Source organism: Camelus bactrianus, chromosome 5 (assembly GCF_048773025.1).
Source record: "Camelus bactrianus isolate YW-2024 breed Bactrian camel chromosome 5, ASM4877302v1, whole genome shotgun sequence".
In the NCBI taxonomy this organism is placed as follows: Eukaryota; Metazoa; Chordata; class Mammalia; order Artiodactyla; family Camelidae; genus Camelus; species Camelus bactrianus.
In genome coordinates this window covers 55,398,677-55,412,638 of record NC_133543.1, presented here as the reverse complement: position 1 = coordinate 55,412,638, position 13,962 = coordinate 55,398,677, and the positions used below count along the sequence as shown (strand labels likewise).

The 13,962-nt window shown below is 43.8% G+C and overlaps 1 protein-coding gene and 1 long non-coding RNA gene across 6 annotated transcripts in view; one reads left to right on the top strand and one right to left on the bottom strand.

Annotated features, from left to right (window-relative positions):
* CHN1 (chimerin 1) overlaps positions 1–2,595 on the top strand; it is a 192,883-nt gene extending 190,288 nt beyond the window's left edge. For all 5 annotated transcript variants that reach the window (XM_074363914.1, XM_074363915.1, XM_074363913.1 and 2 more), the window contains 2 exons: positions 259–364; positions 1,807–2,595. In XM_074363914.1, coding sequence (XP_074220015.1) covers positions 259–364; positions 1,807–1,978 — 278 coding nt within the window. In that variant the 3' untranslated portion in view covers positions 1,979–2,595. The remainder of the gene's footprint in view (positions 1–258; positions 365–1,806) is intronic.
* LOC141577716 (uncharacterized) overlaps positions 1–13,962 on the bottom strand; it is a 106,562-nt gene that overhangs the window by 39,738 nt on the left and 52,862 nt on the right. The gene's annotated exons all lie outside the window — the stretch shown is intronic.

The following is a 13,962-nucleotide window of genomic DNA, read 5'->3' as shown; positions in this document are numbered from 1 at the left end:
ATTACAGACACCAGGACACACAAGTAAAAACACTGGCTGCTCCCCCCAAAAGCCCAAGTAAACGGCATGGCCACAGTGACACTAAGCTTTTAGAAATCTGAGACTTGAACCTTAAAAATATTTTCCAGAGTGGTAGGCAAGGATAGGTGAGAAAGTACTTCCTACCCGTTTCAGAAGCCCACCCCAAGAATGGAATTAAGTGGACCGTGTGTACCAGTTGTCAAAGTTTCTCTGCTTGGTGTTCCTCTTGCTATGTAGAAATGATGGATCCTGACGAGCAATTAGAAACCCTCCACGAAGCACTGAAACTGCTGCCGCCTGCTCACTGCGAGACCCTCCGGTACCTCATGGCGCATCTGAAGAGGCAAGTTACAGACTGCAAGCTCAGGCTTGTACCACATCCAAATGTTCAGAACCAAATGAAAGTGAAGGCAAAAGAAAGGACAAAGGACCTGTTGAATTAATGAATAAATGCACAGCTATCTTGCCTTCTTTGCATGAGATCACACACATTGAGAAGGAATGCTAAAACTATTCTGCACTACAGTACTGGGTGCAGACTTGACTCTGGCATAAATGTCTTCGCAGTTCCGGTATATGTTTGCAGATGTGCTAGAAACACCAATAATCTGCCAAGGGCACGTGTTAATTTTTGCAGAAAGGGAAAAGGTTGCAGCTCTAAAGACACTCACGTTAGTATAACAAAGCAAGAGCGAAGCAACTTGCAGGAAGGCTCCCTTTTCTTATATCTTGCCCCAAAATAGGCACTTCAGGTGTGGGATTTTAGATTATTGAATTAATGTTGCCAACACTGAAACCTGAAGTAAAAAGTGATGTAGTAAAAAGAGGAATGGGAAATAAAATCTTTCAGTTACTTCTGGTTTAATGTTTTAAAGTGACTGATGTGGTGATGTAGCTTCGCTTCCCTGCTCAGTCACCCTCGATCTCTCCCAGTTGAAGCAAAGTTTTTAAAATTCTATGACCAAGTTTTAGTGGTTTTATGGTTTCCAAATATAAGACCAATCAGAAACAAATAAGACAGCAGAACCTGACGTGTATTTTGTATGCCTTCTGGCACAAGTTACCAAGAAATGAATATTTTAACTCATGGTGCTTTTAAGGGTTTACATGTTTTCCCTCCTTAAAAGCACCATGAGTGAAAACTTTTGTTTAACTTGCTTACAACCTCACTTGTTAATTCAAGTTTGCATTATACATGGATGCAGGTAAGTACTCCACACTAAAACAAAGGAATAACTAGCAAATTATGGTCTCTGTGCCTTTGCTGTAGCAGTAAAAGGAGTATAAATCCTTATGTTCCCTGATGAGGTTGCTTCCCAAGCCATTTCCTGTTAAAGATTGCTACCACGCTCTCCCTGGATACTCAATAAACTATTCAGCTTGCAAAAATCTCTAAAGGAAACAAGATCGCTGAAGTGGAGGGAGGGCTGATGGAATAATCAAGATGACCCCATCCCTTCTCTGTTTGCAAACACACCCCTGCAGCTCCAGGCTTCGGCAGGAGAATCCACAAATAGAACCGACCCCACACAGCCCAGCGCATTAACTCGGGCTTCAGCTCCCGTGGTCACCAGAAGTTTGAATTATTTACTAACACAGTTGATTTTAAGGAAAGTCAGTACTTGGAAGGTAAGGAGAAGTACAGAGAAATAACCTAGCGGAAGAGCTGACCAGTGGACACAAATTAAGTTTTGTGTGCGAATCTTGCTTTTGTGTCAGTGCTCTAGCACGAGGAAGCCCCCCGGGGCTTACACAGTGTCATCGTCCTTCCCTTGTATTTTCCAGAGTGACCCTCCACGAAAAGGAGAACCTGATGAACGCGGAGAACCTTGGAATTGTTTTTGGCCCAACCCTCATGAGATCTCCCGAGCTGGATGCGATGGCCGCACTGAATGACATCCGGTATCAGAGACTGGTGGTAGAGCTGCTGATCAAGAATGAAGACATTTTATTTTAAGTTTTTAGTTTGAAGGAAAAAAAGAAATGTTTTACAGATGAAGGAATGTTTTATAGTAATTTAATTGGCTCTTATAGCAGAATCCTTTCTTGGTTAGAAGTTTGGGCATATAACCAGATTGAAATGAAGGAACTTTCCATTTTTTTTGTAGCACCACTCAGCTGTCCTTGTAAAACAGTGAACACACGCTTTCCAGTTCTAGTAATCCCGGGTGTTTATCATGTTACCAGAAACTCAAGCTATTGCATGATTAGCCCCCTGTTTGGCAAGGGAACCCCATACAAAGGAGACACCAAGCCTGCACCGCCCCTTCGTCCCGGGTCGCCTGTGGTCGTAATTGAGCATGTTTCGCAGAGTAAATCTGTCGTGACTTCGCTTTTGGGTCCTACGTCATTGGTTCTGATGCTTACATAAACATGCACACAAATGGATAGAACAGCACCTCTGGCTGCCGCATTGCCGTAGACTATAACAGATGCCTACTTTTCTCAAATGCTTTATTTCTGGTTTCTCTGAGTTCCCCTAACATAGTACTTTCTTTCCAGCAAAAGCAAGATGTGTTTTCAGATTTGTTACTTTAGTAAATTATCTCTACCAATAAAAAAAAGTACAACGCAGAGCATTTTCTGTTAAATTATTATTGGTTTTCAGTTGTAATTTTGTGTTTTTATCTGGCATGCATTTATTAATTTATTAAATTTGGCTTATAGAAATCAAAAATATTGATAGCTTATTTTTTCTCAAGACTGAGAGTATTTGGGAAAATGTGTTTGGCCATTTATTTAATACTGAGTACGCTCTCTCACCCCTTTTGTTTACTATTAAAAGTCACATTGCGCTCCTAAAAAAATAATTTAAAACTGCTTAGAAATAGAATCCCAATTCATGGGATTTATTTTTCTTCTTGCATACTCCGGCAAAAGTTTAGAATATTTTCTCAGCTTTTTAGGGGAGTGGGGAGGCAGGCCAGAATTTGTTCTAGAGTAATCAGAAAAAGAAAAAAGGGCTAACTAAGAAGAGTGACTTTCTAAACATTGGCTTTGTCAGATACACATGATGTTGACCTGCAGTTGAGCTGACAGCACTCCGGAGATGAGTCCCAGGTAGCATCCTGACAACTGGAGGAGGGTGGTCTGTGTGCAGCGTGACACCAGGAAACCCAGGGAAGGGCCTGAGCCCGTCACTAGTCCCCACATGGCTTGGAGCAAATGACCCTCCAGTGTCTGTTTCCTTATCTGTCAAATGAGTGCCCCTCCAGAACTAAAGTTCTGTTCTGCTTTAAAAAGTACAAAAAAAAAAAAAAAAAAAAAAAAAAAAACCTCAACCCAAAAAACCCGACATATTTCTATTTTTGCCATTTTAATCCTTAATGCTTTCAAGACTATCTTCAAAGATAATGAGAACTGACAGAAATATGGAGTTTTTCCATATTCATACCCTTAGGCTATAGTAGGAAGTTGATGGTATGTTTTATTAATGTTTATATTCAGAAAAGTGGTTATTCAGTCCATCACAGCTATCTTCCCCACCACAGTCTGCTATGAAAAATGTCACTGCACTCAGCAACGTTGGATATGTAGATTAATAAAGTACAGAGATTTGTTTTGTATAACAGAAATTTTCTTTAAAATGGAGATCACTAAAAGACACTAAACACTAAGGCTATGCTTTTGACTCAGGAAATACATTTGTCAGAGAACTCTAATCACAGGGACCTGCCCCCGGGTAAGGAAATCTGTTGAACTGTGATGTGCTCATGGCTGAAGATTATTTTGTACAAAATCCTTTTAAAGGAGAATTTAGTTGTAAAGAAATATGCCTTATTAGATATAATCACCTTATTTTTCTCCTGAAAGTAACTGATATGGTTGACTTTAGGCACTTACTGAAATTAGAGGTATGTCTGGAACAGGAACAATGCATGATGGTCAAGTAAGCATGAAGCAGATGTTCAAATAAAGTTCTGAGTATGTCTTCAAACAAGGTTATTGTTTACCAGGCTTGGTAACAAGTACACTGGGTATGTTTTGAAACATGAATGTGTGGTTCATTCCCTCAGGACGTGCAGATACAAATCAGAGCTATACCATCTGTGAGCACTCTTGGACTGTTGGAGACACGCCTTGAAATGAAGGAACAGTTCCCACTTAGAGAGGCTCTTAATAATTAACCAGAGTCTTTTAGATGTATCTTTCTAAGACTAGTTGGAGATTTCTTAAATCATGATCTTTTATGATGAGGCAGAGGTTTCAATTTCCATCCCATCAGGAGTGGGAGGAGGGCCAATAAATCCCTCCATGACCACCCAGAGTTGTCAGCACTACAGATACTCTGCCCTGAATGTAAGGGCCAGGTCTTAATTTTCTATATACAGTTTTAAAGAAATTATTGAGAAATCAAAGATTTTCCCTTTCTACATTTTTCTGTTCGTTTTTAATGCCTGTCAGTTACACCAGCTGGCCAGAGAAAGTAGTCCTTCACTGAATTGAGATGAAAAACACAACCCTAAGTAGAAGAATGGCTATTAATCAAAATGTATCGGGTTACTTAATGAGCTCAGATGGAAGGCCTCTGAAAAAATTAGGTTTGGGGTTCCAACACTATTCATTTTTAACAAAATACTTTAGAGTTTATAGCCTCAAAGCTGATTATGTATTATTGGTAAGTCCATTTAAATAGCCAAAAGTGGGGGTTTTGTAATGTGCATTGGGGAAAAGCAGGACACCCAAAACTCTCCTCCCAAATACATGTGTTAGTCATTGGGAAGATAACTTCTTACGAAACTCTTTAAGCATCTTTATGACTTGATTTGCCTGTTTCAGCTGTACGGCATTCACACTTGTCTCAGTGTAAAGTGAGAGGCGTTTCCTCTTATGGGCTGAAGTGGCCGTGTTCTTTACACACACCATTACCGCCCACCACACCCCCACTGGACACCGGCGGCTCAGACCCGTGACTGCCACACACTGTGGAACACGGGGGAAGGCGAAGAGGAGAACAGCAGCATCTGTCAGCATCTCTGGTTCTTAGAGACCTAGTTCTCACTTGCATCCTCTCAACAAATGATGCCCAGACCTGCGTCCCCCGGCACATCTGCTCTCCACACCACACCCGTTTCCTGCCTGCTCCTTCCCCAGGGGCCAGGCGCTGGGCCGGCCTGGGAACAAGACCAGCTGCAGTTCTCAGGAGACCTAACAGGTCACCGTGGCCCAGGAAACTTGAATTCTGTCCTTTTCCTCACAAGGCATCTTATTTTCTGTGGGTCTTGGCACCAGCTGTGGACAGAGGAGCATGAAAGGGCCCCGTCATGCCATCCTCTGCTGTGGGTTCTGGAAATACAGAAATCCTTTGGTTTTCATTGTATCGGTCATCTCAGACCCGCGAGTTTCCTCGGGTGTGTCTACAGGTACAACTGGGCACAGGCTGGCCTTGTCCATGCAGAAAATCAGGCCTGGCCTTGTATTTGGATGCCTCGCCAAAGGAATGAATGTCTTCCTAAGACAATTTGTATTCTTACCAAGGAAAATTCATAATAGGAATAATTTGTTCAAGTTTTTTTTTTTTTAATTGCACCAAATTATATGAGAGAGGAGATAGCATGGGCATACAAAGGTTAAGTCAGCTACTTCAGTGCCAGCTCTGTTTCAAGATTCTAGGAACACTGACATCAAAACCATAAAATGTGGAGGCGGAGGGAGTGAAGATATACAGCTTTAGAAAGCATTAAAACTTATCTTAAAATAGACAGTTATAAATATAAGTTGTTTTATGTAAGCCTCATGGTAACTGCAAAGCAAAAACCTATAGTAAATACACAAAGGGGAAATCATCAAGTCACACAGGGAGAGCAGGAGAAGAGAGAAACGGGACACACAAAACAGCCAGAAAAGTTAACAAAATGGCAGTGAATACACAAACTATCAATAATTACTTTAAATGTAAATGGACTAACTTCTCCAATCAACAAAGTGGCTGAACGGATAAAAAATACAAAACTCATTGATAACGCTGCCCATAAGAGACTCATTTCAGAAGTAAGGACACGCACAGACTGAAAGTGAAGGGGTGGAAAAAGATACTCCATGCAAATAGAAACCAAAAGAAAGCTGGGGTAGCTATACTTATATCAGATAAAATAGACTTTAAGACAAGGATTATATATAATAAGAGACAAAGAAAGCCGTTACACAACAGTAAAAGAGTCAATCCAAAAAGAGGATATAACATTTATAAATATTTATGTACCTAATCTAAGAGCACCTAAATATACATAGCAAATATTAACAGACCTGAAGGGAGAAACAGCAATACGATAACAGTAGGGAACTTAAATACTTAACTTTCATCAATGGACAGATTCCAGACAAAATCAATAAGGAGACATGGGCCTTAGACAGAGGACGCATCACCAGGTTAATTTAACAGACATGCATAGAACATTCCACCCAAAAGCAATAGAATACATATTCTTCTCAAGCACACATGGGACATTCTCCAGGACAGATCCTACATTAAGCCACAAAATAAATCATAATAAATTTAAAAAGATTGAAATCATATCAAGTATCTTTTCCAACCACAATGTATGAAACTAGAAATCAATTGTAAGAAGAAAACTGGACAATTCACAACTATGTGGAGATTAAACAACATGCTACTGAGCAACCAATGGGTCAAAGAAGAAATCAAAAGAGAAAAAAAATACCTTGAGATAAACGAAAATGGAAATGCAACCTACCACAATTTATGGGATGCACTGAGATTCTGGGAACAGAAGGAGCTGTTGATCTGCACCAGGAGAGGCATTAAATGTAGCCATAAATGTAAGGGCTCCTGGCCCTCGGCCCTCTAGTGGCCCACTTCTCTGACTCTGCCCAGAGCCATGGTTTTCAAACTTTAGCATCTTTCAGAATCACCTGGAGTCACTTGATAAAGGCCTTCGCTCCAGAGGTTTTGAATTACAAGGTCTGGGGTAGGGGCCCCAAATTTGCATTTCTAACAAGCCCCCAGGTGTCACTGATCCTGCTGGTCCCCCCCATCACACTTTGAGAAGCCCTGGCTCTGTTTCTCAGCCCTGGCTTCTTACAAGAGTCACCTGAGGCCCTTCTGCTGGCCAATTAAATCCAATGCTCTGTGTGCAAGGCCTGGGCCGGCAGCTGCCCAGGGGATTCTAATGTGTCCCTGGTGTGCAGACTGTTGCATTTTCTGTTGGTGTGTTAAAACGAGCCCGGAATTTGTTTTAATCAGGTAAGGTTAGACATGCAGACATGGAAATGTCATGAAGGAGGAAGTTACACTCCCAGATCCCTAGAAACAGGCATGACCCACCACACAGGGCTACATGGGGACAGACCAGGGTCAGTCAGGAGCAGAAGGGGAGAGGGCAGAGCATGGCCCAGAGCCTTTCTTGGGGTTCTCTTGGGAAGGAGTGGACAAGGCAGGTTCCCTGAGTCAGTGTAGGTTGGATGGTTTAAAAAATTTCTATGTGTTCTGGACTATAGGGGATAGTCCCTAGTTGTCGAAGACCTGGCCGTGGGGTGACTTAGGGCAGGGGTAATATTGGTTTGGTGTGTGAGTTTGATAAGGGAGATATTTGGGGAGGGGGCTCTGGGTTAGTTGGTTTGTGTCTCAAAGGTGCTCTTACAGAAGGGTCTTTCGCAATCTCTAGGCGTTAGCTAACCCTGGGAGGGGCTGGATGAAGGCCTCAAATGCCAGAGCATCAAGAATACAGAAAATAAGAAATTATATAATAATGACGTAAGAAGTTCATAGTTATATATGGCTGCCTACATCTGCTTCCCTTCAGAGTCTCACCTCCTAGTTTCTGATTCTGTCCTCAGTACTTTCTTTTTTGACTCAAATTTTGTTCCAAATCACATAGCTTAACTCAAATTAGATGTTAAGTCAGAAAAAGGAGATGAGTTCTAACAAGAACCATGTGAAATCACTTCAAGAAAGATTCCATGTCTCCAGACTGCCTTTGATGAGACTGGCATTCCACAAAGTGCAAGAAATAGGGATTGTTCTGAGAACTACGAGCACTTGCATCAACCTAGCTCAGCTAAGGGAGACCACCTGGGTCCACGTGACTTAGCTCTTTGTTCTGAGATACCCTTGCCCAAGGAAGATAAGATTGTTTGCTTCAGGAAATTCCTGCAGATCCATTTACCTGAGACAACAGACAGCTCACCTGGGCAAACAGCTCGCTTCCTAAACAGCTCACCTCTCAGGACCCTCAACATGCCCCTTGCTGTGTTCACCAGTCTTAAACAACTGTCGTCTCCCACCTAGAAAGACACATTTTAAACACTCGAGCCGAGACCCCGAAACCTAGCAGGGCCCTCCTCCGACCTCCCCTTCGGAGACACTGCTCAGCTGTCATGGTGCTCTGCCTGTGCCCTGCGCTCCAATTCACTTAGTTTTGCTTTATTAGCAGGCAGTCTGCTAGTACATTGGGGAGCTCAACGGTTACTTCAAGAGTAAAAGGCCCTACAGTCAAACAAGTTTGGGAAATACTGCACAGTTGAGCCTTGAACAGCAGGGGTTTGAACTGTACAGGGCCACTTATACACGGATTTTTTTTCCCCAATAAGTTTGTACTCTGGTGCTGCAGAACGGGTGGTTGGTTGTATCCAGAGAAGCAGAACCGTGAAAATGGAGGAACCGCAGATACGGGGGGCCAGCTCCGAGTTACACTCAGATTTTCAACTGGCCCAACCTCCACGTTGTTCAAGGGCTAACTGTATATCAGTTCCACGTTTATGAAGATTGCAATCATGGTGGCATAATAAAGACTCTGAAAAGTTCTGCATTTCAAACCAAACCAAACCTTGAGGATCAAGCAAACTGGCAACTCATGCATGGGAAGCCTTGTTTTCCTGCAAACCTACTAACTTCTCTAAGAACATCTTTTTCCCTTAACACCCGTTTTCAAAACACTGATTTAGGTCAAGTCATGAATGATTTGAGGGGAATGAAGAACTACCAGGGCATAAAAGATACAAGCCTGACCTCCGGAAGCTAATGGGGAGTGAGCAGACACCAGGCTTCCCCACACGGAAGCATCCTCACCCCACTGCCAGCGCCTCTGTGCTGGGCTGGCTGCACATTATGAAGGGTTTCTACATGATTAGTGAGCAAGGGTTCATTGGCACTCACCAATCTGTCTACAGAGGACCCGTCCCTGAGGCCCCAAACAAGGCATTCATCCATTCATCAAGGGGCCAGAATGCCTTCAGGCCTTGGATTCCCAAAGCCACTCCTCCATGAATGCTCACAAGGTAACAATTCCTATTCCTGGTGGCGCTACAGAAAGATCAGAGGAAGTCCCCACCTAGTCCCTTCACAGCCTCCACAGAGGTGGGAGGAGGAATCAGTCAGGGCTGCTCACTTCCCCACTGTTTCCGCTCTGGAAACACCCTGGTCCTGTCCTAGATTTAGGAGGAGAAATCAATAAAGTACCAGAGAATTCCGGGATCTGATGCATTGTCTGTGAAACAGGTGGTCAAACCAAAAGGACAATGACCTCACAAAAGCAAGGTTATTCAGATTACCAATGAGCATTTTGCCAGTGTGTTCCTTGGTATGTCCTCATTAAAAATTAATCACCATTAATATTAATTATGGTGATTAAAAGGAAACATCTGTGAAGACAGACTTGCATCCTTCTAGCTCTGGCCGGTGCTGCCAGATGAAACGGAGCTGCCAAAGGGAGGAACTTCATCATGTCACGAAAGAAAGGGAGGGATGGAGAGGGGAGGGGGAGGGGAGGGGAGACAGATGTTACCTAAAACATCTGGGTCAGGCCTGGGTTCCTGGAGACCCTGATCCCCCCTCTCTCTCTTCCTCCCCTTCTGTCTCCCCTCCATGCTTTCTTTATCTCACAGCTGGCTTCTATCTAATTAATAGCTGTCTGTCTGCAAAAGGAAGCCAGAGCTCCCCAATCTGCAAAACCCATACCCCTCCATGTCTGCTGAGCTGAATATGGGTGATGCCAAAGGTTTTTTCCTTGCCTACCCCTCATGAACCAGCGTTCCTTTTTCTTTTTCTAACTTTCTGGTGAAGCAAAGTAAAGGCTTTATTGGAAGGTCACTCTGAGGGAGAACTAGCGATGTCTCAGAGGAACACATGCCAAGGGCCCACCTCTACAGCGGGTGTGAGAAGCCTCAGGGATGGCCCAGCAGGGACTAGCCCAGCTCAGCTTTAGCTACGATGCTGAGAAACTCAGCCTCTTAGAAGCACTGTCCCCTGGCCCTTTGTACTTTCTCAAAGGCAAGAAAAAGTAGTAAAGGAAAAAAAGTCCCTGTGATCCACCAACAGCACGGACAGTTGCTTTCTTTCCTGCACATCTTCCTTATGCTGAAGCCTGACCCAATCAAATACAATCCAAAGGGCAAACATACCAAGTCAGTTCTTGGAGTGCCCGAGGCTTTCTGCAAAGTCGTGGGAAACAGTCAGGCCTGGAATCTAAAAACAAAACTTGCTGATTATCAAAACTGAGAGATGAGGGGCATGCTGGCCAGTCAGGGGCTGGGTACCCTGAAACACCAAAATTGCAGGCTTTCTTACCTACCCACAATCCCCTGCAAAGCTTCCCTTGTGTCAGCAGGGAAGGGCGACTGCGGGGGAAGACAGGCCTCCGGCCACCCCCTCAGCCACTCCAAAATGCTATTTGAAAATGGTAGCAAAAATGTACATTTGACAGAAGTACTTGTTCTGAAAGATCAAAGGGAAGGTGACATGGAGACCCTAGAAAGGGTCATAATTTCTGTTCAACGGAATAAACCTTTAAGGATCTAATCATCACCTAAATTTTTACTGAATGCAAGACTTGCAGTTTTGTGATTACCAAGGGGTTGATTTTCTGGTCAGCAGCAATCCCCTCAGCCCAGTGCTCTGAACCCCTGAGTAGGCTGCAGGGGTCTTCCGCTTCCACCGGGTGATAGCTTGCCCCAGAGTCCTCTGCCTCTCAGTGAGCTCCAGGAAGAGCTGGTCCCCTGCCTCAGGTTAGATGGGTTCAGGAATGTCCCTTATAGACTAGAACAAGCCCTCACCAGCAATCCTGGAGGTATGGAACCACTACAATGGTTGGTATGTCATCTGGGCCCCATGTGTTTGACAGGAGGGGCTGAAGAGCTGAGGCTTACAAATGGGTGGGTGACCCGGCAGAGATGCGTGGTCACGGTGGAATCCAGTTGCCATGGAGATGTGAGGTTTTCTGCGCAAGCTGTTTGAGAAGCAAAATTTCCATTGTGTATATGCAAACATGTTGCAGCATCTTTAGATTCATTTTCCTTTTCAAGTAGCGTCCAGGGTAGGCTCATACATTGAAAGAAGAATTCTAAAAGGTATTTTTCCAAGGGACAGCCCCTTGAAGGGCAGCTGGGGTAGGCCTTTGTTTAGACATGAGTGCAGGTAGGAGAGAGCTGGGCCGCTTTTCAAGAAACGGCCAGATCTAGCCAGTCGCTGACGTCATTTCTGACGTTGACGGGGCTGCAGGGGGGACTCCAGCGCCCTGACACGGTGGTGCTCTCCTCTCGGTCTTTAGTTTCCCATGAGGAAGTGTTACCTCGCTTTCTGTCTTTCCTGTTACACAGAAATGATTCCACAGCCCTGGTCTCTCTCCTCTATACAATTTTTTGAGCCCATCTGCTTTAGTTTGGGTTGCTAATACAAAGTACCACAGACAGGGTGGCTTAAACAGCCCACATTTGTTTCTCACAGTCCTAGAGGCCGGAAATCCACGATCAAGGTGCCAGCAGATCTGGGACCGGTGAAGGCCTGCTTTCTGGTTGACAGATGGCCCCCCTCCTGTACCCTCCCATAGCTGAGAGCAGCCAGGGGAGGCAAGCTCCCTCATCTCATCCTGTAAGAGCTTGACTCCCACTCATGAAGGTCTCAGCCTCATGCGCTAATTACCTCCCAAAGGCCCCACCTACCTCCCAAATACCACCACATTGTCGGTTAGGATTTCAACATATGAATTTGGGGAGACAATTCATATTGAATTCTTAAAAGCCCCCTAGACTTTTTTTTCAAGTGGGTGGTAAAAGATACATAGCAAAATGTACCATTTTAACCATTTTTAAGTGTGCAATTCAGAGGCCTTAAGTACACTCACACGATGGTGCAACCATCACCACTCTGTTTCCAGAACTTTTCCCACCATGCCAGACAGAAACCCTGTACCCATTAAACAATGACATGTAAGTGGAATTGCACAGATTTGTCCTTCTGTGTCTGCCTTGTTTCACTTAACATCACGTGATCAAGGTTCATACATGTTACAGCATGTATCAGTATTCCATTCCTTTTTTACGTATATACCACACCTTGTCTATCCATTCATCTATCCATACTCTCTGGTTATCGCCACCTTTTGGCTATTGTGAATAATTCTGCTATAAACATGGGTGTACATATCTGTTTGCGTCTCTGTTTTCTATTCTTTGGGGTATATACCCAGAAATAAAACTCCCGAACCTTAGAGTAACTCTACGTTTAACTTTTTGAAGAAGTGTCTTGCTGTTTTCTGGTCCCTGTGGACTTTTGGTCAGTGGGTTTCCTGGGGCAGATGAGAACTGTTTCCTAATGGAGTTTGGCAAAGAGCATCATTGTACTTATTTTTTTTATTCTCTCATATGCACTCCCCTATTGTTCTCTGGGGATTTCTGCATGTCTTCTCAGTTCCGTTCTTCTCTATTGATTGTTTAGACTATTCTGTGCCTGGGGGAAGTGGAGTGATGATCTATTGATTGATTCATAGGCCTGGATGAGCAACGAGATGGGCGGGAGGAGGGCAGAAATTCATCTTCCTGGTTTTTTAAGCCCTCCTGAGCCACCCTGTCAATCCAGCCATACTTGGCCTCCCCTCCACACTTATGGGGACCTGGGACCTGGTCAGACAAGCCTCTCTGGCCTCCCCCAACACTCCATGACATCCTGCTACCTTTCATGACATCCTTTTCTTCATCATGACACACTCCCATTCCCTACCTTCCCACTGCTGTCTCCACCCAACCCATCCTCAGGACCAGCAGAAGCTGATAAGTGCCACATAAACCCTCACAGAGCTCCTTCTCCTAAGAACTTCCCCAGCATTGGAAGTCTCCAGAGCCAGGTCTGGTGTTTTCACTATTATTTCTAATGTTTTGTCCTCTTGGGGGCAGCAAGTTCTCCACCCCGACCCCCACCAGTATCTGGTACAAGGCTAAGCTCGAAGAACTCGGTAAGTAAGAGCAGACTGATTTCTGACCCTAGTCAGAGACTTGGACAAAGATGCTTCTTGAGGTCCTTGAAATAAAGGAAGCCTCTGGGGAAAGGAAGCCATTTCTAGACATGAAGGCTGGAAGATCCCTTTGCTACATTTTGCATTTTTAAAAAAAATTTTGTGGTGAAACATATATTCAAAGAAGCACATGAAATGTAATTGAACGGTTTAATGAATCGTTAGAAAGCAAACATCCTTGTCACCAGCACCTAAGTTAAGAAGGAGATCTTTGCCAAGCACCCCAGGAGCCCCCTCCACCCTGGAAAACACTGGCTGAGTCTGCCTTTTCCCTTTTCCCTGGGGTAACCCTATCTCAACTTTCATAAAAACGTTTTCTTGATTTTTTTCATTTGTTCATCACTTTTGCATGCATCCCTAAAAATATGGTTTAGTTTTGCTTGTTTTTGAATTTTGCATGAATAAAATAAAGCTGTGTATGTTCTTTTTGAATTTGCTTCATTCACTCCACTTTGTGAGTTACAGCCATGTCATTGCACCTAGCTGTAGTTAGTTCATCTTTACAGATGTCTACCATTCCACTGTACAAACATAGCTCAGTTTATTTTGGGCATATATGCTATAAATGCTGATGGACAGTGGGTTTTTCCAGTTTGGGGATATTACATAAAACACCCCAATGATCATCCTTATGCATTTCCAGAAGCAGAGCATTCACGTAGGAGGATGGCTAGGTCATAGGTTCTGGATATCTTCA